Below are 25,294 nucleotides of genomic sequence, written 5' to 3'. Positions count from 1 at the left end.
GAGGGAGGGTCGCTATTTTGCATGTGCTTCTGAGGTGTCCTTTTGACACTCCTGGCTCCACCTGTGCGGCTGCTGCTCATTCCTCTCTGCTCCCATCTCCCCAGTTTCAGTGGTGGGATCTTGAGGAGGCTCCACAACTCCACAGCTGCAGCCATCGCTGGGGACAGGGCAGCCTCCTTGGTCCAGCCCCAGACAAGTACTCAGAAACTTTTGGTTCTACCTCTACCACAAATATCCTGGGTGATACCTGGGCAAATGCCCCACTCCAGTTTACATGTGATGGCAGGGGTGGCACAGATAGCCTGGGTGTGTAGCACGTGGCAGAGTGGGCAGGCAGCACAGTGGAGGGTGGAGGAAGGAGCAGAATCTAAGCAGCAAAAAGGGCAGAGAGCAGAAAGCAAGAGTAGAGGAGGGAGAGAGGCAAGGAGCAGAAAGCAGAGCAGTAGATGAGCCGGGGAGCAGAAAGCCGAGCCCCGAGGGAGCACGGGGTAGAAAGCAAAGCAGAAGATTGAGAAGTGAGCAATGGGCAGGAAGCAGCAAGCCGAGCAGCAGACAAGCGTGGGGGCATAGGATGGGGCGCAGAAAGCAAAGTAGGAAATGGGGCAGGGAGCAGAAAACGGAGCAGGAGGTCCAGGAGCGAGCACAGGGCAGGGAGCAGAGCAGGAGCCCGCGCGGGGGTGGTGGGTGCATGTGGGTCTGGCGTTCGGCGGGTCTTGAAAAGCGGCGGAACGTTTCCGCTGTGGCGCGGGTGTTGGGGGGTGGGGTTGGCTGTTGCACCGCGGTCCCTCGTGTGTGTGCCCGCCGCCTCCGCCGCCGCCTCTTTCCCTGCCCGCACTATGGATGAGCTGGCGGCTGAGTTGGGGACGCTGAGCCCGGAGCAAGCGGCGGCTCCCGTGAATACCGTGGAGGTGAGCGTCTCCCCTCCCTTCGCTGCTGGTCCTGGGAGGGATGCCGGCACCGGCGCGAGCCCTGCAGCAGAACACCCTCCCCCACAGTGCGCATACATGTGCCCCCCACCCCGTTCTTCCGCCCCCTTGCGGCTGCCCGGACGCTGGGCGCGCGCTGTGCTAGCTGCTCGACTGCGCACGCGCGGGGCGTCTTCTGGCATTTCTCTCTAGAGGAGCAGCTCCAGGCTGCCCTTGTGCTTCCCCTGGGGCTGGGCGGTGGGGGAAGGAAAGGCCATTGGCTTCCCTTTAGGGGGGATGCTAGGGGTACCATGGCTCTGTAGCTTCTCTGAGTCAGCCTGGGGGCTTCTTTCGTAATGGGGGCTCGTGTCCCTTCTGGGGCACTGAGAGCGCAGGGTTCAGTGTGACCCGGTGCCTGGTGTGGCACAGGGCAAGCAATGGCAGCCAGCCTGGTGCCATATGCAGGTATTGTCATGTTGAGTCATTTCCCAGGGTAGAAAAAGAATGTTGCCATTGGCTGGGTCAGATCATAGGGCTGGGGCAGGCAATTATTTTGGGCAGAGAGCCACTTACCCAGTTTTGGCAGGTTGTCAAGGGCTGTATGGGTAGCCCCGCCCCTGGTCACCATCTTGGGACCAATGTCCCAGGGTGGGGCCCAGAGCAGGACACAGGCTGGTAGGGGTCTGTGGAGCTGAGCTGGGCTGCACCAGCAGGGAGGGGGGAGCTGGCCCGGCTCCATAGAGCCCCTGCTGTCTGGGACCCCGTGCTCCTGCCACCTGGCTCTGGGCCCTGCTGGCACTGGCCTCAGGGCACTGATGTGAGTCCTGTGCTCCCACTAGCTCCCTGCCCATTCACTCCCAGTGACGCCCAGCCCCGCAGTATAGGCAGGGGATAGCGTACAGCCCTGACCCCCGCTTACTGGCAGGGAAGAAGCTGGTGCTGAGCGAGGGGGAAAAGCGGCTCCTCACCCACCCCATGGCTAGTGCTCCCTGCTGCAGGCACTTGCAGCCAACATGGGGCTGTCTGGAGCAGGCACAGGCAGCCCCATGTGGGCTGCCAGCGGCTACAGCTCAGGGTGCTGGCCGTGGGGCGAGTGAGGAGCTACTTTTCCCCTTGCTCAGCACCGGTTTGTAATCCAGCCCCACTGCCACCCTAGGCTCCAAGCCAGCTCTGGGCTTGCCCACTGGCAGCAGCTGCAGCCCCCCCTGCTTGCCGTGCCAGGCAGTGTTGGGTACTGCTGCCTGCCTGGAGCTTGTGTGCTGGGCAGCCCAGAGGCAGTGGGGGCAAACACTGCCCAGCACAACAAGCCGGGGGGGGGGGGCTGCAGCTGCTGTTGCCATGTGCAGCCCTGACTGGTGAGCCTGGAGCCAGTGAGGGGCCCAGGCTGGCAGTGGGGCTGGGTCACAAGGTGGTGCTGAGTGCGGGGTGGGGAAAAGCAGTCCCTCATCCTCCCTGTGTCTGGCATGTCAGAGCAATCTCTATGCTCATGTCTGGGCACCCTTAAGGTCTAGGAAGTTCATGGGCTGTGCCCTTAACTCCCATGCTCAGTAGCTACTCATGCACCTTTTGTCCAGCAATTTGTCCAATCCTTCTTTAGGTCTGGCTAAACTGTCAGCTTCCACAACTGGTGGCAACGAGTTCCACCTTTGAATGACAGGCTGTGTGAAAAAGAACTTTGTTTTGTTAATTTTAAACTGAGTACCTACTAGTTTCATTTTGCAACCCCTAGTTCTTGTATTGAGAGTGAGAGTAAATACTAACTCTTTACTGACTTTCTCTTCAACATTTAGTATTTTGCTTATCATGTCCCCCCCATCAAGCATTGCTTTTCTGAACTGAATAGGCCTGTTTTCTTGAGTCTCTCCTAGTAGGGAAACCCCTCCACAGAACCATACCCCCAATCATCCCTGTTGCTCTTCCCTGTACTACCTTTAGTTCTTCTATATCCTTCTTGAGGTGTGGGGACCAGAACTGGGAACAGTATTCAAGGTGTGGACACACCTTGGACTTATTGAGGCTTGGAGTATGAGAAGCAAAGATTGGCTATTTCCCAGCCACAGAGGGCTCTGTCTGTCCATTTGTTTACTTAGGATTTTTAACACTGCTGTCCGTGGCCACAGTGTCCAAGCATCTTTTGTGTCCTGTCAATGGTGATGTCATCAGTGAATTTTATGGGGGAATTTGACATGTTACCCTTTTCAAGCTTGGAGTAGAGGTAGAGCTGTTTATCTGAGACTTAGTTAATTTCCATCTGTGTACATTTTTTTTATTTGTTTTGGGTTTTTTGGCTAATAGGGATTTATTGGGTAGAAGAGGGATATTAACATTCCAGCCTCTAAAGTCTCTGTTTTACTACCACAAAAGTGATCTTTGTGATGGCAGTAGTGTCAGCAGCTGCTGCTCACACAATGCAGGATTAAGAGCCCAGCACTTTATTCTGGTGTGTACTTCTGTAGAGTTTCATCCTGCAAGTTGCTGAGACTGTTTCTCTCCTATTGAGGTCAATAAGTTGACTGTGTTTGGTTTCTCTTGAAATCCAACCCGTATGTAGTAGGTGTAAGGGAAATAGAGGCTGCTATTTTTGAAGCTTCTAGGCCCATTGTGACTTTTACTTTGCTGGTTCTGTATCCGCTTTGACTCCCTAAAACTAATTTTAGGCTCCCTTTGCTTGTGATGCAAGTGAGTTCATCCAACTGGAATAAACTCCACGAAATGGTAATAATTTATTAAAATAGATGCTCTGAAATGTCATCCATGCTTGGTTAATCCTCAGAATCTTTAAATCATTAGGTGCCTATAAAATTTAACACACAGTCAACTTGAAAGTCACGTTTGTCTTGAGTATTTTGTACCTATAGGAGCTTAAAAATAGCACATGGGATTATTGTATAATTGAAAGAAATAGGTAGAATTCTCTTTGTCAGTTTTAGATTTGTATACTGTGCAGGGCTTTGTGGTTAGCCAGTTTCACTGTTTCTTTATAGAAACTATAATCATGCTAGCTTGTGTACAGTGAAGAAGCTTTCTGTAATGGAGTTGTCCCATTGAACTGTGTGCATATTTGTAATATCAAGGTCATAATTGGATTTCTCTCTTGCTGGAAAACATTAAACATCAACAGAAGAGTGAGAGGAGAAAAACACTTGGAAATGTTTGTTAGTGTTTCTATGTGCCCCAGGTATGAATGGTACTGTACATATCAATTGTTTGTTTGTTTGTTTGTTTGTTTGTTTTGGTTTTTTTTTTTATATATGGTTAAGTTGTTACATTATTATTGCTAATCTTGGTTGATTGACTTGATTTATGTTGATATTTAAGTCCATATAGACTTGACTTTAAACAGTGTTAATGTTAGGAAAATCTTGATCAGACTTCTTGGAAGTCTGTTCATTCTTAAAGTATTTCAGACTGTGTGTTTTTTGTTTTCAGGAAAAATGGCGACTACTTCCAGCATTTCTAAAGGTTAGTGCTATGGTTATATTTTACCCTTACATAAATATTTTAGCTGTTTATGTGAAAACTATTCAACCTAATAAATTTTAAGATGAATTATTACTATACATAGTGTTTTAACAAACTAAAAGATGGTTAGACCTGTGTGTTAATTTTAATACTTAGTAAATTCAGTTTAAAATAAAATGTCAACATAGAGATTCTCCAAATGTTGGAGAGGAGAAAAACTAGAAATAATAGGAACAAGACTTCTGACTTCTCATGTATGACTTCCTTCTTTCCAAATGCAGTGTTTTCCCAAGCCTCTCTATTTTCTGGCTGCTCATCCTTTCAAAAATGTTTTGTCGTGTAGAGCCAGGCCTGCTTCAAACACTAGTGTACTACTGTGCATACTTTTCAGTCTGCTCTCCAGGGCATCAGAAAGCTTCCCTTTTTTTCTTGTTAATCTTTACAATGTCATCTCATTTCTGACTTTTTTTTTTTTTTTCCCCCTCCATTTTCTGTCTGTCATTGTCGGTGTTCATGTGTCATCTCCTCCTCCTATTGTCTCTCTTCCCTCTACCATATTTACCTGAATCCAAGACAACTCTGGATTTGAGCTAGGAAGCTGTTCTAGCCTCGTAGTATTAACTCCCTTCCTTTCTGATGGGAAGTACTCACCTGAGGGGGAGCAGTGGAGTCTGTGGCAGTGTCAAGTACAGTGGGTAAAGCTCAGAAGTTAGTTATGGTGCATGTTTTGCCTTGATAACATTGTGGCCCAGTGGTGAAGGTGTGACAGAGGTCTACTCATTACACATCTCCTATATTTTATAACTCCTTCAAATCTCCTTCAACCACCCCACAAACAACTTTCAGATGCTTGAATGATCAGCGTCATCATCGGAACCCTTGGAGCTATAATGGTGGAGACTACTTCTGGTGGTGAGCTGTTGGGGTCATGTGGAAGAAAGATGAGAACAGAGACCCAGACAGGTTTATACTAACAGCCTACATCTTACATTATTTCTAGGTCTGTGACTCATTTGTTGTGGAGCTGCTTATTGCAATGAATTGTATGCAGACTGATAGTGATTTAGTTCAATGGCACAACTGTTGTGTATTGCAGTTTCTGTATTGGAAACTATTTTTGACAAGTCTGCCAGTCAGACATGAGGAAGGGCATTTTGTATCCAAAAGCTTGCTTAACACTTCTGCCAACTATACAGTTCATCCAGTAAAAGATGTGTAAAAAGCAGCGGTTTGGGGGGTGACGTTTCCTGGACTAGAGCGAGGCTGTTCTCAATGGTGGCAGATCGGAGAACAAGGACCAATGGTCTCAAGTTGCAGCAAGGGAAGTTTAGGTTGGATATTAGAAAAAACTTTCTCATTAGGAGGGTGGTGAAGCACTGGAACAGGTTACCCAGGGAGGTGGTGAAATCTCCATCCTTGGAGGTTTTTAAGATCTGGCTAGACAAAGTATAGTTGGCTGAGCCAGTAGAGTTGGGGATTGTCCTGTTTTGAGCAGGGGGTTGGACTAGATTAATTTTTCTATGATTCAGTGACTCCATGATTCTGTCACAACTACCATAGCCCTCCAACCCTACCAAAAACACCTTTATCAAGATTTACAAATTACATAACTCATTCTTGCCTTGCTCCTATGATTTGCTTTTCGAAAATCTTTTCATGAGTGAAATAATTTTGCCCAGTAGCCTTATTTTTGTTTTATTTCTTGCTTTAAATCCTATATTGTTAAGCCAGTTCAGTAACTTCTGAGTTTCCTACTGCATTCAGTTCATTTAAAAACGTGCCTTCACAGACTTACATAAGTGAATTGGATATATGTATTTCTGTTGGTTTAAATGCCGTATGCAAGGTATCATTTAAGCCAGGAGTGTCCAGCTTGGGTCCTGTGGGCTAGATCTGAATCATGGAGCCTCTCGTAAGAGAGCTTGGGACTTCCTGCAGACAACCTATGAGTGGCAGTGGTACCATTAATCCTGTCATCTGCTGGAGCCATTGTTTTAGCCCATCTCTGGAACCCAGGAGTTTAATGCTGCTGTTGCTCTTCCTTCCCTATCCCCCGACTTTTCCCCAGCTACTGATCTTAAAACCCTGGTTCTGAAGCTGTGACGAAATAATGGAGGTAGATGCCACAACTGTAGGGGCTCTGGCAGCAATGGGAACGAGCCTTACTGAATCAGCCCATGGAGGTGGGTGGTCCAGTCCACAAGAAGCCCTGTGGACCAGGTGACCCACTTCTATGAGCCAAATATGTTTTCATAGATTCTAGGGCTGGAAGGGACTTTCCCCCTGCACCAAGCAGGAAAGACAACTGGGGTGAGGTGACCCTAGCAAGGTGACCATCCAGTCTCCTCTTGAAGGTTTCTAGGGCAGGCGATTGCACCACCTCTGGAGGGAGCTAATTCCACAGTCTGGACACCCTAATTGTGAATATGTTTTTCCTAATGTTGAGCCTGAAACGGCCTTCAAGGAGTTGGTAACCATTACTCTTAGTTTTCCCCAAGGGTGGCCTGATGAACAGTTGCTCACTGAGCCCTTGATGTACACCTCCGATGTAGCAGTAAGCTACTACCAAGTCCTCTCTCAGCTTTCTCTTTTTCAGGCTGAAGAGTCCCAGGTCCCTCAGCCTTCCTCGTATGGCTTGCCATGCAAGTCTCCGATCACGCGGGTGGCTCTTCTCTGCAATCTCTCAAGCTTTACCACAGCCATGTTAAAGTCCAGTGCCCAGAACTGGATGCAGTACTTCAGCTGAAGTCTCACCAGTGCCTACTAGAGTGGAAGAATCACATCCTTGGTTTTGCTGCAGATGTATCGATTGATGCATGCCAGAGTATTATTATCCCTGTTGGCTACAGCGTTGCACTGCTGGCTCATGTTCACACTGTGGTCTGTTATTGCCCCCAGGTCCCTTTCATTTGTAGTGCTGGTCAGGTTGGTGTCGCCAAGCCTGTAGGTGTGCAGGGGATTGTTCATCCCCAGATGGAGCACTTTACATTTCTTGCTGCTGAACTTTAATCTGGTTCTGATCTGCCTAACTTGCCAGCCTGTCTAGGTCCACCTGTTTCTGCAGCCTATTTTCAAGTGTGACCATGCTTCCCTGTAACTTGGTGTTGTCTGTGAACTTGGCCAGTGAGCTCTTCACCCCCACATCCAAGTCATTGATGAAGATGTTGAATAGTACTGGACCGAGCACCAACCCCTGCATATAGACTGTTTGATGAATTTTCCAAGATTTTTCCCTGGGATAGAAGTTAGGCTAATTGGCCTGTAATTACCTGGGTCCTCCCTTCTCCCCTTCTTGAAGATGGGCACAATGTTGGCCTTCTTCCAGTCCTCAGGGAAGAGCTTCGCCAGGTTCTGTGATGACTTCAGGCAGCTGCTTCAGCAGTCTTGGATGAAGTTCATCTAGTCCTGCTGACTTGTGATCAATTAAAGAAATTAGACATATACAAGCCTGTTCTACGGCAATAGTGGGAAGGCAGTCATTTCTACCCTGTCCATTCTATACCCTATCTGGCATGATTTTCCCCTTGGCCTGGTGAATGACCAAAGCAAAGTAGTCATTCAGGAGTTCAGTTTTTTTCCAGAGTGCTAGTAACCAGTTGTCCTGAGTTGTTGAACAGTGGCCCCTCACTCCCATTTATTTACCTCCTATTCCCTGTGTACCTAAAGACGGACTTCTTTGTTGTCCTTGATTCCTGTTGCTAATTTTAGTTCACTTGCCACATTGGCTTTTCTAATCTGATCCCTAGAAATGCAGGCCATTGTTGTATAGTTCTCCTTGGGAGCCTGTCCCAAGCTTCCATTGTCTGTACGCCTCTTTCTTCTCTCTTAAGAAAGAATGTTTGATAGCCCTGATCCGAGTCAACCTTGCTTATCCAACATGTGTCATTAAAGAAAACCAGGATCCCTGGTTAGTAGAGGCTTGTCTGCCTATCCCTTCAGACTAATATGGCTATAACCAATATCCCTGATAAAACCACCCCCAAATGCTCTGATTTAAAAATCCCAAAATCCACGTGTTTTTGCAATTAAAATGAAATACCATGATTTATACAGGTATCAGTTGAACAGTATCAACACTGACAAGTGCAGGGTGATGCACCTGGGGAGGAACAACCAGCACCATACCTACAGGCTGGGGAACTCCTCATCAGGGCAGAAGCAGAAAAGGATCTTGGAGTTATAATTGATGCCATAATGAACATGGGCAGGCAGTGTGGGGATGTAGTCAGGAAGGCCAACCGTACCTTCTCATGCATCCACAGATGCATCTTGAGCAGGTCCAGGGAGGTGATACTCCCCCTCTATGCAACACTGGTCAGGCCGCAGCTGGAGTACTGCGTCCAGTTCTGGGTGCCGCACTTCAAGAGGGATGTGGACAACATGGAGAGGGTCCAAAGGAGGGCCACTCACATGATCGGGGGCAGCAGGACAGGCCCTGTGAGGAGAGGCTTCGGGACCTGAACCTGTTCAGCCTCCACAAGAGAAGGCTGAGGGGGGATCTTGTGGCCTGTTACAAACTAGTCAGAGGGGACCAGCAGGCATTGGGGGAGTCCCTGTTCCCCCCAAGCACTACCAGGAGTGACTAGAAATAACGGTCACAAGCTGGCAGAGGGTAGATTTAGGCTAGACATCAGGAGGCGCTGCTTCACTGTCAGGGCGGCTAGGGTCTGGAACGAACTTCCAAGAGAAGTGGTGCTGGCTCCTACCCTGGGAGTCTTTAAGAGGAGGCTAGATGTACACCTTGCTGGGGTCGTTTGACTCCAGTACTTTTTCCTGCCATGGCAGGGGGTTGGGCTTGATGATCTGCTCGGGTCCCTTCTGACCCTACTAACTATGAAACTATGAAAATGTTTTACTGATGCATTTACAATTTTAAAGCATTTTGGAAGCCTACCAGCGTCTCAAACGTTATAATAAAATAAATTCTAAATACCTATATATTTTGGTGTTTGATTTTATGGTGTTTTTTTTCCATTACAAAAAGTCAGAGCTCCCCCAGCCCTGCTTCACTCACCAGGATAGGAGTTCAGCTGCAGCTGTCCGTCCCTCCGCCTCACCCCGACTGTTTTGTGGTGCTGAGTAGCCCTGATGTGCTGGTGCCCTGGCCCTGCCATGCCGTTGCCCCTCATTGCCAACCCACAGCCTCCCGGCCCTGCCAGTGCCACTAATTTTCCTCCCCTTCCCCTGCCCTCCCCCCCCCCGCCCCAACCTTGCTGGTGTCCCTTGCTTCTGATCTGCTGTCCCCAGGCCCTAGCCCTTTAGTGTGTGAGGAAGGGCATGGGTGTGTGGGGGGTGTCAGTACCGGCAACATGTCAGGGGGCGGAGGGGAGCACATGCTTCCCAGACTTCTGTGTCCCCAGTGGTGTGTGGGGCTGTAGCTGGCCTGGACCCGCTCCAGGCATGAGCTACCTCTGGAGCCCAGCGGGCAGGACCTGGCATGAGAGGGAGCACTACGTTGCCATGACCACCAAGGTGAGGTATGGTGTTAGTGCAGAATTGTCCGTCCGTCGTCCGCCCCCCCCCCGTGTCCCCCAGCTGCTGCTGCTGGGCGGATGGGGGGGCCTCAACTTGATGGCCATGGTAGTGCAGTGCTGTCTCCTGTGCCAGGTCCCACCTGCTGGGCTGAGGAGGTGGCTCCTGCCTGGAGCTGGTCTGGCCCAGCTGCAGTCTGTACCCTGCTGTGAGTGCAGAAATCTAGGGGGTTATGCCCCCTGATGTGTAGCATGTGCCTACCTCCCCTCCCCCATAGACTTACTTGGAGGGAGCTGTGGGAGCTGCTCACGTGGTTGCCACATGCTGCACATGGTGTCCCCTGTGTCCTGCTTCCCCCAGCCTCACTCAAGCAGCCCCTCGCAGGCTGGAACTCTGCCAGCCTGCAAGGGGAAACCCAGTTTCCCAGGTTTTTCTCCTTTAAAGGAGAAAATCTGTGTTTTATCCACGGCAAACAGGAAACCTGGATCCCTGGTCTTTATCCATTTGTGGCATGCTGGGAGTGATCTCTCTCGCATCTTCCTTTTTTAATCTTTCTGCTTTGTATCCAGCTTTGAGTTCTCCATCTTCCAGTTTTTGACTACCTTGTGGGTATTTCAAAACTTAAGTGTTTTTGATTTAAAAAAAAAAAGTTGTTTAAATCCATGTTATCTGATCTGTGTAATACATTACAGTGCAAAGTCTGGCTTTGAAAGGAAAGCTAAAAAATAAGTATGTTCTTGCATCTCTTACTTCCAAGTGTTGCCTCTTGACCTGGCCCATTAACAAAATTAGCTGTTCTCTTAGGACTGTTGCTAACAAAATCCTGATTTTTTTGCTGTAATCACTAGCCATTTAAACTGTTGCAAATCTTACCTCTATGAGTGCATACATCTTTAAACTTTATAGACTCCCATAGAGTTGGGGGCGAGGAGGGAGGGGAACACCATATGGGGTTCATTGCGGACAGGAGGCTAGGACATCTTTTGTCACCTCTCCCTACCCTCTGTCACTTTTACTAGGTTCCCTTATCTGCATGTGCAATTTAGAACTGCCTTAATAGTTTTTTGCCCCTTGTGGCCTCTCATTCACCTGCTCTTCTTTATGACCTTCCACAGCCTGTTGAGGGCATTCATCTTGTCCTGCTTCATCTCTTGGGATCATAGTCCCTTTGAGTCACTGAGTACCTTCCTCTCTTTAAATCATGATATAACTTTAGCTTCCTTCTTTTTAGACTACGACAGGTTACTTCTTTAAAGTATGGAGATGCAGTTTCTTGTAAGGATGACATATAAAAATACTTTTTTCTTACCTTCCATGTTTTGGTAAAACTTTAGGCTGGCACTCACAGAATGTGTGTCTGTACTGATGTCTGGGGTGGAAGTTCATGTTAGTAATATGGATTGTAGCCCTGCCTCCATACCAACCAAAAAAAGTATCACTGGGGTCAGGGCTGGCAGGGTGATGCTTTCTACAAGGCATGAAAATAGGAACCTCTGTGTGGGGTTATCTAATGCACCTGCTAAGGGTTGGGCTCAGGATCTATCTGTTTCATACCTTTGGCATCCTTGTTTTTTTGATACCTGCTCATGACATCCCTCTTCCACCTCTAATATCTTTAAGATGTGCTGTCTTGATTTTTTTTTTCTTGTTCAGTCTTGCAAATCTCATTGGAATGCCCTTCTGCTCCTTTTAATTGATGTAATCTAAGAATGTCCCTTGCTAGGAAGGTGGCCTGTTCCTCTACCACCCTAGATGACTTGTCACTATATCATCAGTAGGATGAGTATCCCAGGCTTCCAGCATAATGACAGACTGACAAAACATGTTAATTTGCAGTGACTCTCCCAGTCATCCATGTGAATTTCAGAGGCTCATTTTCATTTTATGCTATATATTTAGTAAATTACAATTCAGACTGCTGAAATTAGTCAAGTTATACTGATGTAAACCTTGTGGGGAAAAGGCAGTGGAGAATCAGGCTAGTTGACTTTTGGGTTTTCAAAAAAATTTCAGTTAAAATACTTAAGAGTTGATCCAGAAACTGTTATGAGTGTATTGTTTATATATAAACTTTTTCATTGGTTTTGTAACTAATTTTACTGAGGCTAATCCTGCCGTACGTGCCTGTCTTGTTTTTTAGGTGAAAGGACTTGTGAAGCAGCACATAGACTCATTCAACTACTTCATCAATGTAGAGGTATGCTTTCTTGGAGGAAAGGGAGGAGACGTGAATATACAAAACTGTGATGAACTTAATTCCTCTTTCCTTTTTTCTTTCAGATAAAGAAAATCATGAAAGCCAATGAGAAAGTTATAAGTGATGCTGACCCCATGTGGTACTTAAAGTAAGCACGAGGCTACCTTTTGTATTGCTTGCAGTACAGGTGTCCTACATAATAAAAATAAACTGAGATGCTCTAACATGGCCTATTTGGTTTAGAAAAGGGCCACACTATACTTCCTGAATTACCTAATTTAAACAAAACGGTTAATCATGTAGTAAAAATGCTTTCTGTAATGGGGTTTTTCTGTAGCTTAGTGAATTCTTGTGATCAAGAGGCAAGTAGATCTTTTAGTGCAGAGGTAAATTTTGTTTTCATTTTTGTACGCGTGTCCCAAGTTTTTTTTTATCGCTGCATATAAAGCATAGTCTAAGTGCTTGGAAGAAAGGTGCTGTAGCTGACTGAACAATCTCTGGTTATCATTCTGCTCTCCTCAGTTTCACCAAGCAAATTTCTTGATGATTGATCCTAATTATGTTTGTATTGCAGGTATCTCAATATCTATGTGGGTACCCCAGATGTTGAAGAAAGCTTTAATGTAACACGGCCTGTGTCTCCTCATGAGGTAATAGAGAATCCAGGTGGGGAATTTTATTTCAAATGCACACATGGAAATGTGTAGGTAGTTGTTGCACATGGGCACACAGGTAGCTTCCCCCCAGTTTTTCTTTGCTTTCAAGAGAGGAGCTTTTAATAATCAGGTATAATACATGGGAGGCTTGGCAGAGAGTAGGCAATGGTAGTTATGAAATTACTAGAAAATGGAATAATTCATATACTTTGTTTTTTGATTTGTAGCTTCACAGACCACTTATTATATGTATTCATATTATGAACAAAAACCTACATTTTTGAGGACTTCAAGGTTGCAAGATCAAGCTGTTATAACTTAGGAATTGCTAGAATTATATTTTGCTCATGAAATATTTAATTCACTCCTCTGATACACTAAGCTAGCCTTGTTTAGCATCACAGAGGGAAGCCATAGGCAAAGCTGGGAAGAAACCTCAGCACTCAAGAGTTCCAGTCTCTAGTGCCTTAATCACAAGAGACTATCCTTAATGTTCTTTAAATGTCTTTTATGTGCCAATTCTTAGAACAGTGGCACCCAACCTTCTGGCTCCATGGGCCAGATGAGTGTTGCGAGTTCAGTCTGCAAGCCAGATTCTGGATGCTGGCTCAAATCCAGCCATGCAAGGCTACATTATCTGGCCTTTGGGGCTCCACTTGGGTCCAGAAATGTGGTGGCAGCAATTATCACTGTCACTGCTCCCCAGCCACCAAATTTCCAGACCTCTGGGTTGCCCCACTGACCAGATGACATGGCTGCATAGGCTGAATCTGGCCTGCAGGTGGAGGGGCAAGTGTTGTTTGATTTTTTTTTTTTGAGATTTTTCAACAGTAGTGCACAACACCCCTGCCCCCAAGAATTATTTATTTATTTTAGCTGTGATGTGTACAAAATTGTTCATACCAGTTAGTCAAAGAGATGAGACTGTGTATTTTGTTGGTTGCCAGACCAAAATGCATTCTTGTAGATCAAAGTGGCTATGGTAGTTCTTCTGGAGCTTGAGTTCATTGAGAGTGGAGAAGCATGATCTGTATAGACAGAAGGTTCAGTGACTTAAGTGGCAGGTTTCTTCAGTTATAACTTGGTACATGCAAATGGCTGTTTTCAGAGCTTTTGGATGAGTTTTGTAAAAGGCATCCCTCTCATCCTAAGAACTGTCCTTCTTCTAGAGTTCAGATTTGTATTCCATAATACGAAGATGCTATTCAGAGAAAAGGTAGACTTTAATAATAGCAAAGTGAAATAATTCTTCCCTTATCTGTCTTAGAACAGTATCTGAACTCTGAATATAAACCCTGGTATCTTGACTGCCTACACCACTTATCTACCTGCGTATTCATTTAGCATTCTATCACGGTTCATTTTCTTCTTGTGTCATTTCCTCTGTTGGAGCACATGTATGATGTTCCATTGTTGACCTTTAAATACCACTTTTGAGATTTTCCTGCGGACTCCCACAAAAGAGCCATCTAGTGGCTAAATCTCTGTATTTAAATAAATAGAGACTATTCTGTATCATTTATTGTTTTTTGAAGAGCCTGATACAAATCCTGTGTTGAAAGACCCTAACTAAGTCGGGTAACCAAACCAGCAGCAAGTTATATAATTGGAGGCAAAATATTACAGTTTTGGACATGGAATATAGTTCAGTAGTTGGTAAGGTTGGTAGAGACCTAAGTAGATCATCAAGTCCACCCCCCTGCCATGGGCAGGAAAGAATGCTGGGGTCAAATGACCCTGGCTTGGTGATTATCCAGCCTCCTTTTGAAGACCCCCAGAGTAGGAGTGAGCACCACTTCCCTTGGAAGTTGGTTCCAGATCCTAGCTGCCCTGACTGTGAAGTAGTGCTTCCTAATATCTAGCCTGAATCTACTCTCATTATTGCTTGTTACTCCTGGTAGGGCTTGGGGGGAACAGGGACTTTCCCATAGCCTGCTGGTCCCCCTTGGCCAGTTTGTAGACAGCCACCAGATCCCCTCTCAGCCTTCTCTGGAGGCTGAACAGGTTCAGGTCCCGTAGCCTCTGCTCATAGGGCCTGCCTTGCTGCCCCCTGATCATGCGAGTGGCCCTCCTCTGGACCCTCTCCATGCCCACATCCCTCTTGAAGTGCGGCACCCAGAACTGGACGCAGTACTCCAACTGCGGCCTGACCAATGTCACACAGAAGGGGAGGATCACTTCCTTGGCCCTGCTTGTGATGCATCTGTGGATGCATGACAAGGTGTGGTTAGCCTTCCTGACCGCATCCCCACATTGGCAGCCCATATTCATTTTGGGATCAGTAGTGACTCCAAGATCTTTTTCTGCCTCTGTGCTGATGAGAAGGAAGTTCCCCAGCCTGTAGGTATGCTGCTGGTTCTTCCTCCCCAAGTGCAGTACCTTGCACCTGTCTGTATTGAAACCCATCCTGTTCTCATCTGCCCACCCCCTGTAACCTGTCCAGATATAGTTGTAGCCTGTCTCTCTCCTCCAGCGTGCCCACTTCTCCCCACATCTTGGTGTCATCCATGAATTTGAACAAGGTGCTTTTCACCCTCTCATCCAAGTCGCTGATGAAGATGTTGAACAGTGCGGGCCCAAGGACCGAGCCCTGGGGGACCCCACTGCCCACATTCCTCCAGGTCGAAAGAGACCCATTCACCACCACTCTCTGGGTGTGGCCCTCCAGCCAATTTGCAGGCTATCTGACTGTGTAGGTATCAGTGCCACAGTTGCCTAATTTCTTAATGAGAATGGGGTGAGAGACAGTGTTGAAGGTCTTCCTAAAGTCCAGAAAGACTTTGTCCACTGTGACACCTGCATCCAAGGATTTTGTGACCTGGTCATAGAAAGCTACCAGGTTGGTCTTACAGGACCTGCCTCGAATGAACCCGTTTGTTGCCCCTAAGTGTGATTTCCCCCCTGCAGGTCCCTCGCAGATGTGCTTCTGGATAATTTTCTCAAAGAGCTTCCCTAGGACTGAGGTAAGACTACTGGGCCTGTAGTTTCCTGAGTCGTCCTTCCTCCCTTTTTTTGAAAATGGGGACCACATTGGCCCTTTTCTAGTCCTCTGGCACCTTGCCAGACTACCATGAGTGCTTGTAAAGCTGTGCCAGGGGTCCCACAATGCCCTCTTTATAATACCCTTAGCACTCTGGGGTGGAGATCATCAGGACCTGCTATCTGAACACATCTAGACCCACCAGAAGTTCTCTAACTAGGTCCTCGCTGACCCTGGGCCTGGCACCACCTCCTCTGGGTCCATTGGGAATCCCGGTGTGGGGGATGTCCTGGTCCCTGTTCAAAAAAAATGGAGGCAAAGAAATTGTTAAAGAGGTTAGCTTTGTCATCTGGTGTAACCACCAGATTTCCTAGCGTGTCCTGCAGAGTCCCTACATTACCCGGTACCTTCTTTTTATCCCCTATGTATTTAAAAAAGGACTTCTTGTTATCCTTGATCCGGGTTGCTAGTCCCAGTTCCATCTCCACCTTAGCCTTCCTAACAGCCCCCCTACAGTCTTGAGCAATGGAGGTATAGTCCTCCTTGCTGATGGCCCCTCCCTTCCATTGGGTGTACACCTCCTTTTTAGCTTTGAGATGTTCCTGGGTGCTTTTGTTGAGCCATGGGGGCTTTTGAGCACTCTTGCCCACTTTGATCTGTGTTGGGATTACCTCCCTTTAGGCTTGGAGGATCGTCTCCTTAAGGAATGACTACTCTTCTTGGCCTCCCAACTCCCCTCCCCTCCGGGACCTTAGTGCTTCCCCCACCTACTCTTCTTACCTCATTGAAATCCACCCTTCTGAAGTCTAGGGCTGTTGCCTTGCTGCAGGCCTTTTCACCATCCGGTGTAGGGTGTCATTCCAGTAGGTGATGATCGCTATTGCCCAGGTGGTCAAGAACCCACAGTCCACTCAGCAGGTCGTCTCCCGTGGCCAGGACCAGGTCCAGCAAGGCATTTCCCTTGGTGGGACTTTGCACCTCCTGAGTTAGATGGAGGTCTTGTAACTTGGCTAGGAACCTATGTGAGCGGTCAGACCTGGCTGTGACTGCTTTTCCCAGCAGATGTACAGATAGTTTAGGTCACCCATGATGACTGCGTCCCTCGACTTAACTGCCTCCATGAGCTGACCTGAGAATTCCTGGTCCAGCTCTTCCCCCTGGTTGGGTGGTCTGTAGTAAACCCCCACTGTTAAGTCCCTTTCCCCCCTGCCCCCTTGTATTCAGACCCAGAGCACTTTAGTCTGCCCCTCTTCTGACCCAGTGCTGTTTGCTGAGGATGAGTATTGCTCTTTGAGGTAGAGTGCCACACCCACACCTTTCTTCCCTATTTAAGTAAAATAATAGATTTCAGGGATTTCATATAAGAGATCCTAGAGTACAAAAATACTTGGTACTTTTTGGTTGGGAATTATGTGCAGAAACTTGTGGTTGAGAATTCATGAACACAAGACTTAATAGTAAAACTTTTGGTTTTTGCATCTTTTCTCTCTTAACCACAATGCCTGTATATATTAAGTCGTAGTAACTTAGCATTGTATACAGGCATGCAAAGTGCTGCACATATTCAAAGCTAGTATTTGACCCCCTTGAATTTCCTGACTGGGGGTGGAGGGGGAGCAGGAAGGCTGTGTGTGTAACTTCAGAGGTACATACTGAAGCTACACCTAAAACTATACTTCTTTAAAACGTTGTAAAATATGAACACTAACATTTCAAAAATCCAGCTTGCTTTGTCTCCATGTAAAGTAGGATTTTTTGAAACTATCTCAGCGACTCTATTAAGTTACAGCAGGACTTGTGCCATTAGCCTCCACCTTCCTTCTAAAAAGCCTACTCTATGGAACCTGACATGGTCAGATTTGAGTGTCCAGCATCTTCAACAGATTCTGAGAATTTCTGGGCCTTCCTCATCCTGGCAGAAGAGGCCATTTACAACGTGTCTACGTATGAATTTTGGAGCCTAATTTTAGGCACCCATTTTTTAAAATGTCTTGCACGTACTAGCATCAGAACACAGAGTTGGCTTACTCTGTAAGGCCTGTGTTCATTGGATTCTAAATGTGATAACGTAAGGATGAAAAAACTTTTTTCATAGCATGGAATAATTATTAGAGAGACTTCTTGCCTCCATGCATTTACAAATTAGGATGATAATTTTATAGCAAGTACTCTAACTGTTCACACCGAGCATTAGGAAATTTAGTTTGCTTTCAGTAGTTTTCCAACTGCTAGATTGAATTAGAACTGAAGGTGAGCCAAGAAACCTTCCACTAATCACACCTTTGAACTGCAGGTGTGGATGAACTTGTTTTGAGAGAAGGGGGGCAAAAGAGAGCTGTAATGTGCAAATGACCCGTCAGCCATGTTTCATATATGGTCATGTCTTCAACCTGCAGGACTATCTTTCTTCCACCGTAAACCTGTCTTTCATCCAGTATAATTATTGTATCTTTGTAAATCTTTAAATCCTCTTACCTAATATCCTAAGAATCACTTTCCTCAGTTAAAAGAGCATGCTGAGGATTGAAGTTATAAATTACCTTTTAATTGGTAACTTTGAAGGTGGGGTAGAGCCGCACCTTTATAGACTAACTGAATCGGTGATGCATAAGCTTTTGTGAGCAGCAGTTCACTTTATCAATGCTATGAAAGACATGCAGAGAGCAGGCTATCAAACAAAAGTGAATATGAAATATGAAGGGCATTGCTAACAGAGGGAGAGGGGGTTGGAGAGAGCAACAAAGCAATAAACCCATAGAGACATTAAAGCTAATCCAGATAATAGGATAAGAATAAGTAGTCTCAGAGACCATACTTAATACAATTCAGTCTGTGGATGATTTCTTGTTCTATAACTTTCTGTTCAGGCCCATTTTTAAAATTCTGTTGTTTAAGAACAGCTATTTTGAGGTCAGAAAGGGAATGTACAGAGAGGTTGAAGTGTTTTGCCACAGGTTTTTATGTACTTCTAGACTTGATGTCAGATCAGTGTCCATTCATTCTGTCATGTAAGGATCACCATGTCTTTCCAATGCAAACAGCGGAGGAGCACTGTGAGCAGGTGATGGCATATATGACATTGTTATATCTGAGGTTCATTCATGTGCCCCTTTACCAATCTGTGTTATTTGGTCCAGTGTGATGTGGTCTGTGTTGATGCAGGGACATAGTTGACATCTGGGTCCATTGCAAGGCCTGGTGCCTTTGAGAATCAGAGTTAAGTAACCTGTTGCTAGAGAGATGCCATTTGAAGTTTTGAAGTTGTCTATGAATGCAAGTAAATTCTATAGGCATTTGCATATTTCCTAATGCCAGACTGGTTGATCTAAGGAACTTGCATATGGAGATCTAAAGAACTGAGAAACCCTCATGGTAAGGCCAGTGCAGTAGCTGTGGCGGAGACCTCTATGGCAGGGTGCTCTTTGAAGTCAAAATATTTTGTATAGAGAATAGCCAAAACCCTGTATTTTGAACGTGGAATTGATTGCAGAATCTCCATTTGCAAGTAAGGGTAAGAAGCATCTAATTGTACGGCTCTTTATCTTTTAAGTGTCGCCTGAGAGATATGACCTACTCTGCCCCAATAACAGTGGACATTGAATACACAAGAGGCAGTCAGAGGATTATTCGCAATGCATTACCCATTGGCAGGTAAGATGCTGATTCTTGAGGTGCTAGCATAAATTTTTCTTTGCTGTTAGTTCTGTTTAGTGGAAAACTTACCATAATTCTTGCTTCCTCTTTAAAGGTCGATAAATAAAAAAACTAAGTAAGCTTGTAAGTAGAACTTATTGAATAAGAGCAGAGGATATTTTGTGTTGGGATTTTTGTAAAGTTTGTTTTGTTTTGTTTTTGGTCAGGACTTTTTGAAGCTTTAATTCAGGTCTTTCTTCAAAGTAGATTGATCTTTAGCTAGAAAGAGGAAGTATTCAAAATAAAAGGATACCAGCGTCTCAAGCATGACTCTTTCAAAGCGAAAGAATTTCTGGGTAGAAATAAATGTTTGGAATAACTCCATATTGTGACTTATTCTTTTAAAATAAGTGTCCAAAATAAAAAGACATTTTCATTAAAACTTTTGTATCTATTATTTCTCAAGATACTTTTACATTGTTGCCCAAGATAGAGAGAATTTGTGACCTGCATTATTTAATATAGTTAAATAAAAATTTAAGTGGTCATAAAAAATTGCCGCCTCTCCTGCCCACAGATTTTTCTGCTATTTTAAACAACAGAACGAGGATTTGTTAAGGAACTAACAGAGCAAACTATTCCATAGAGCTTATGCAGCATATCTGAATGTTAAAACCAGCAGCTAAGCATGCTGTGCCTTCTTCTGCCAAGTTAGACGGTCACTGCAAGAAAAAAAAAAGAAAATCATCTGCAGAGAGCACTGAAGTGCCAAGAACGCATTTTAGGTGATTTGAGAGTCTTCAGTGATCTTGTGTGTGTACATTTTAAAACTCCAAAGCACAAGAGACAGAAGTTTCATACTTGAATGAAGGGAGGGACCTAAACTGTAAACATGCAGCATAGTTTACTTGGGTAGAAGTACTATTTTAAAAACTACTGATAAAATGTTCAAGATGCCTTTTTAAATTTTAATATATACAGCGTGGCAAATAAGATGCAGAGAGAGAGAGTCGCATGAAATGCATCAATTCTGTTATGCAATTCTAGATTCACTGAAATTCATTTAACAATATACTTTTTTAAAACTCTGAAATTTTAACTATGTTAAAACCTGAGAACATCTAATTAGGAACATGTTTTCTTAATCTTTCCTTTAAAATAATTTGCTTTCCCAAGTGAATGTGTATCATTGTTCTTCCATGTTTGACTTGTAGCTCTGCTAGGAACAGAAAGAACACATCAACACTTTTTTTGGTCCTGTCCACTTCAGCAGGATCAGACGGAGAGTGTGTGTGTGTGTGTGTGTGTGTGTGTGTGTGTGTTTCGGTCTGGAAAGGGAGATAGCAGCTTCTGATTTTTGTATAAAAGAGAATTATTTCTCATTTGAGCAGCCAAGGGGAAAAAAATCAATGTCTTATTGCATTCCAGACTCTCCTTATATTTATAATATGCTTATAATGTGCACTGGCTCATCACCCCTTTCTATTTTCTTAAGCTATTTGGAAAACTCACTCTGACCCTTCTTCCTCAAATAAGGGGATTGTTTGCTATACTGTTGTTGCATAGTAGCTTGAAAATTATTTATTTTCTGTCATAGAAAAATTAATGGTTTCTGCTTGAGTTAGGGCTGTTCTCCTAGGGTTTTGATCAGTGCATTTGCAAGCTCCATTTAAATCCCTCTCTACCAAATGATTATGGCCCCTGAATTAGTAACCAAGGAACCCGGGCTGATCATGTTCATGATCTAGGATAATGATTAGCATATGAAGCTACTTATCTCTAGCAAGTAAATGAACACACTGTCTCAAGGGACGCAGCTGGAGTAATTAGGATGTCTGTATAGATGCACTGCTGTGAGAAAAATGGCAATTCTTCCTTCCTATCAAATCTGAAACTTGCATACAACTGGTTTCACCATTTTTAATTTTTAGCTTTGAATGTATAACATGAGTCCACAAAACTGGAAAGCTTTGAAGGAAATAGTTTTATTTAGCAAGAAATTAACCTGATTTTTTTTTTTTTAAATCATCATTAGTGTTATTTGAATGCAACCTGTTTAAGTCCATAGTTATCTAGTATTGGTCTTTAAACATGTGATCATGAAATTCATCCCACCATGAGGGACCAGGATAAAGGTTATGCACAATGTAAGTTTCATATAGGTGCTATTTTGAGGATTGAGCTGAATCATAGGCCTCGTGCAGATCATTTTCAATTTCACTCCTAGTGAATTTGTTCATCTTGTTTGCAGGCAAAATTAAGTGCAATGGATATTTTTAGGCCAGTTCTTAGTGTCTGTTATCAATCCAGAATACAAATTCTTTTTCTTTTTGAAGTAAATTGCCCTACACTTTTTCGGATCGTTCTCAATGGGGAAAAAAATTTAAAGCCATTTTAAGGTTGGAACAATATTTTGGAAGCCTGATAAAGCTTAACAATATTGGTACTTCATCACCAGGGATCTAGGTTTTCCATTTACTGTGGAAAAGCAGAAAAAATGTGGATTTTTCATTTTAACAGAGAAACATGGATTTTCTACTTTTGCAAAGAGCTCTCTGCAGGCTGACAGAGTTTCAGCCCACAAGAGCTTCTTGCAAAAAGGGCAGCAAACCCTGAGCCCTGTCCTGAGGGGGAAGGAGTGGGTCCTGAGACTATCAGCCAGGGCTTGGCTTGGGCTCACTTTCCCTTTTGGAGACTTTGAAGTAAATGGGACTTGCTGGAGGGGCACTGGGGACTGGGGATGGGGGGCACTGGCAGGGCTGGGGGAGAGTCAGTGGGGCATGGCGGGGGTGTGTGGGTGGTGGTGGAAAGGGCAAGGATGTGTCCATGGGAAGCCCCACGTGAAGGCCCAGCCCGGCCCAATGGCGCATGGGCCAGGAGCCACGCAACATCAGGCTGGGCAGGCAGCTGCACATAGAGGCACGGAGTCGTGCACCATTGTTGTCAGGTGGGCTTCTGCTTGCCTCCACATGCATCTTCCTATTGGGGTGCTGAAAGCCCCACGTGGAGGTATAGAGCCAGCTGGTTTGGCCCGATGCTGCATGGGCTGGGAGCCATGCACCATCAGGCTGGGTGGGCTCTTTGCCTCCATGTGGGGCTTCCAGCACTCCAGCAGGAAACTGCCCATGGAGGCACAGAGCCTTCCTGGCCCAGTGTTGTGCGGGTCCTGCCTGCAGTGCTGCAGTCAGCACATGCTGGCATGGAGCCAATCTGGTCTGGTGTGAAGTAGTGCACCAGTGGGCCATGCCAGCATGTGCAGGCCCTGGGACTTGACCAGAGGCACACACCTCAGGAGGTTCCGCCTGTTGCAGTCATGAGCACCCTGAGGGCCCACTGCCTGCTGCTGCTGAGTTGCCAGTGGTGGGGCTGTGCACCACAAGCCCCACATAGTCCCATACCAACACACCCCACCCACCACAACTCCCATCCCTTCACAACCCCCGCACAAACCCAGTGCACACACGTACGTCATAACTCCCCACATCCCTCCAAACCCCACACCTAGTCACAACCCCCCCCACACCCACCCTCCAACCATACCAAGTACCTTCATATATTTCTAAAGATGTTTCAGATAGCTAGTGTTATATTTAGTTTAATTTGTAAAAATAATAATAATAATTTTGCATAACTTTGAATTTTTCTGCACCTATTTCCCTGAGGTGTACAGAGTGGTTTCAGCAGGAGCTTTGATTTTCCATTATGCAAAACCCAAAATCAAATGTCAAAATATATAGGTATTTAGAATGTATTTTATTATAATGATTGAGGCACTGGTAGGCTTCCAAATTCCTTTAACTGTAAATATTTCAATAAAAAATGTGTTCAACTGGGGGGGGGGGGGTGTGTGTCTTTTCATTTTAATCACAGATTTTGGGGTTTTAGTCAGAGAATTTGCGTATTTTAATCGGAGAAAACCAGAAGCACTTTTCATCACCTGAAGATTTAGCTCTTGAACAACCACATGCCTGGCTTCACAAGAAGGGTCCTAGGTAGCTCATTAACCTAAAAAATAAAACCTAGCTTTAACACTTTGCCTTAAACTAGTAAAAGTAAAATAGCTTAATAAAAGCTACATAATGTCTTATAGTCTTTAGATTGTATGTTATAGCAACAAGACTGTAGCTAGACTGTAGTCAGGAGGTACCTTTGCAGCAGAGGAAGGTGTGTCTTGATTAACCTAATACAGTGAGCCCTGGGTGCCAATAACAGTAAAGCTGCAGTGAAATGGGCTTCAGCGGAGCCTCACTAAGCTTGTTTGAGACCTGGGGTATTTTGACTTGCCTGCCATTGCATCTTCCCTGTTGTTGCTACCATAGCTAATTTAGATAAATGCTAGTTTGACTATGTTGGCACGTGCTGGAACCACACCTTTGATCATATCACAGAGCCTAATTTTTTTCTTATGCACTTCTGCAGAACATTTAATGTTACATAGAGTTTTATGGGATTATAATATGGGATTAAAAGTTTTTTAATTTGCTTTCCTTGCTTTTGCTTGCCCTGATGTATACTAAGAACTATGTTCTTTAAATGTTCACAACACTTCAGTTCAGTTGCCACACTTTTTTTTTTTTTTTGAATTGTAAGGTCCTTTATTATTCACATTGTCATTCCTTTCTTGCTCAAAGTACAAAAGTAACTGGGTTTTGGGTTGTCTTTTTTTCTTTCAGAATGCCCATAATGCTTCGCAGTTCCAATTGTGTTCTTACTGGGAAAACACCAGCAGAATTTGCCAAACTTAATGAATGCCCTTTAGATCCAGGTACTACCTTCCATTGGTTCCCCCCCCCCCCCCCCATCCCCTTTAATATTTTTGCGATTAATTTTTTTTTTCAGTGCTGCACAGGTGGTATGCATTTGTTTTGCTCTTTCAGAGGCATATTATAAAAATAGGGTTTAATAAGATAATTATTAAGGGTGTGCAAAGCTTCGGTCACTAATTCGATTCAGAGAAGGTTTAGCCCGATTCGGAGGCCAAATCATCTAATCTGAATCGAATTGGGAGACCCATAAAAACCTCCAAATCAATTTGAAGCATCAGAATCGGTTTGGTGATTTGAAAGGCAATCTTGTGGGAAAACAGAAACTGAAAAGAGGAAAGGGAAACGGGGGGAAAGACTGACATCTGTAGCTGGCCAGTGACTGTGATCTTTCTCTGAGTTCCCTTCCAATCGCAGTGCTCTGGGGGAGGGACATAGAAACCACATACTTCACTTCACTCACCTCCTACATACCAAAGCTCGTGAATGCAGTATAGGCATTGGATTTATGACATACTATACCCTGCCTAACATCTGACTCCCCAAGTACCTCTCCACTTTTACCTGCTACATCTCATTTGCCCCACCTCCTCCCAGCCTGTTTCTCACCCCCTGACACCTCAATTTACATTTTCGCTGACTTGTTTGCTTGCATACATACCAGCTTCTGGCTTTTTTACTATTCATTCCGTCCAGGAAGAGCGCACACACCAACTAGTGAAGGGTTTTTAAACTTGAAAGCTTGCTAAGATATGTCTCTCCAACTAGTTAGCTGGTCTAATTAAAGATATCAGATTGATCCTAAGCACCTTGTCTGCCTATGTCCTTAGACCAACACGGCTACAACCTATACCCCTTAGCAGACATGACACAAGTTTTGCTTTCAGAACCTTGGGGTGCTCTTTCACAGAAACCCCTGCACCTATCTCCTTGAAACTTGGCAGACCTCATGCCCTCAGAAGGGCCTACCATCCCTGCTGTTTTCATCCAAATATGCCAAAAAATGACAGTTATAGGTATTTCAGTGATTCCCCCGTATAGTCTATGGCCAAATCACTAAATCTCTCCAAATCAGCGCCAAATCTTTGAAGCCGATTTGGCCAAATGGATTTGGGACAGTGACCCGAACCTCTGAATTGAATCACTGGCCTCCAAACCAGCTGAATCTGAATACTTCCCAGTTCGCACGGGCCTAATAAATATCCCATCCATTTGTAATGTAGTCT

At 45.1% G+C, this 25,294-nt stretch overlaps 1 protein-coding gene across 2 annotated transcripts in view; it reads left to right on the top strand.

The window, feature by feature from the left end:
- The first annotated feature begins 766 nt into the window (after positions 1–766).
- POLR3B (RNA polymerase III subunit B) overlaps positions 767–25,294 on the top strand; it is a 125,863-nt gene continuing 101,335 nt past the window's right edge. The window contains exons 1-8 of one of the 2 annotated variants that reach the window (XM_090043160.1): positions 767–908; positions 4,335–4,367; positions 11,980–12,036; positions 12,120–12,184; positions 12,611–12,702; positions 15,600–15,655; positions 19,223–19,323; positions 23,979–24,070. In XM_090043160.1, coding sequence (XP_089899286.1) covers positions 837–908; positions 4,335–4,367; positions 11,980–12,036; positions 12,120–12,184; positions 12,611–12,702; positions 15,600–15,655; positions 19,223–19,323; positions 23,979–24,070 — 568 coding nt within the window. In that variant the 5' untranslated portion in view covers positions 767–836. The remainder of the gene's footprint in view (positions 909–4,334; positions 4,368–11,979; positions 12,037–12,119; positions 12,185–12,610; positions 12,703–15,599; positions 15,656–19,222; positions 19,324–23,978; positions 24,071–25,294) is intronic. The other variant, XM_090043161.1, reaches the window with a different exon arrangement.

Source organism: Crocodylus siamensis, chromosome 4 (assembly GCF_052110815.1).
Source record: "Crocodylus siamensis isolate JL-2025a chromosome 4, ASM5211081v1, whole genome shotgun sequence".
Taxonomy (NCBI): Eukaryota; Metazoa; Chordata; order Crocodylia; family Crocodylidae; genus Crocodylus; species Crocodylus siamensis.
The sequence above is the reverse complement of the archived record's forward strand: the minus strand, read 5'-3'. Positions and strand labels throughout refer to the sequence as shown.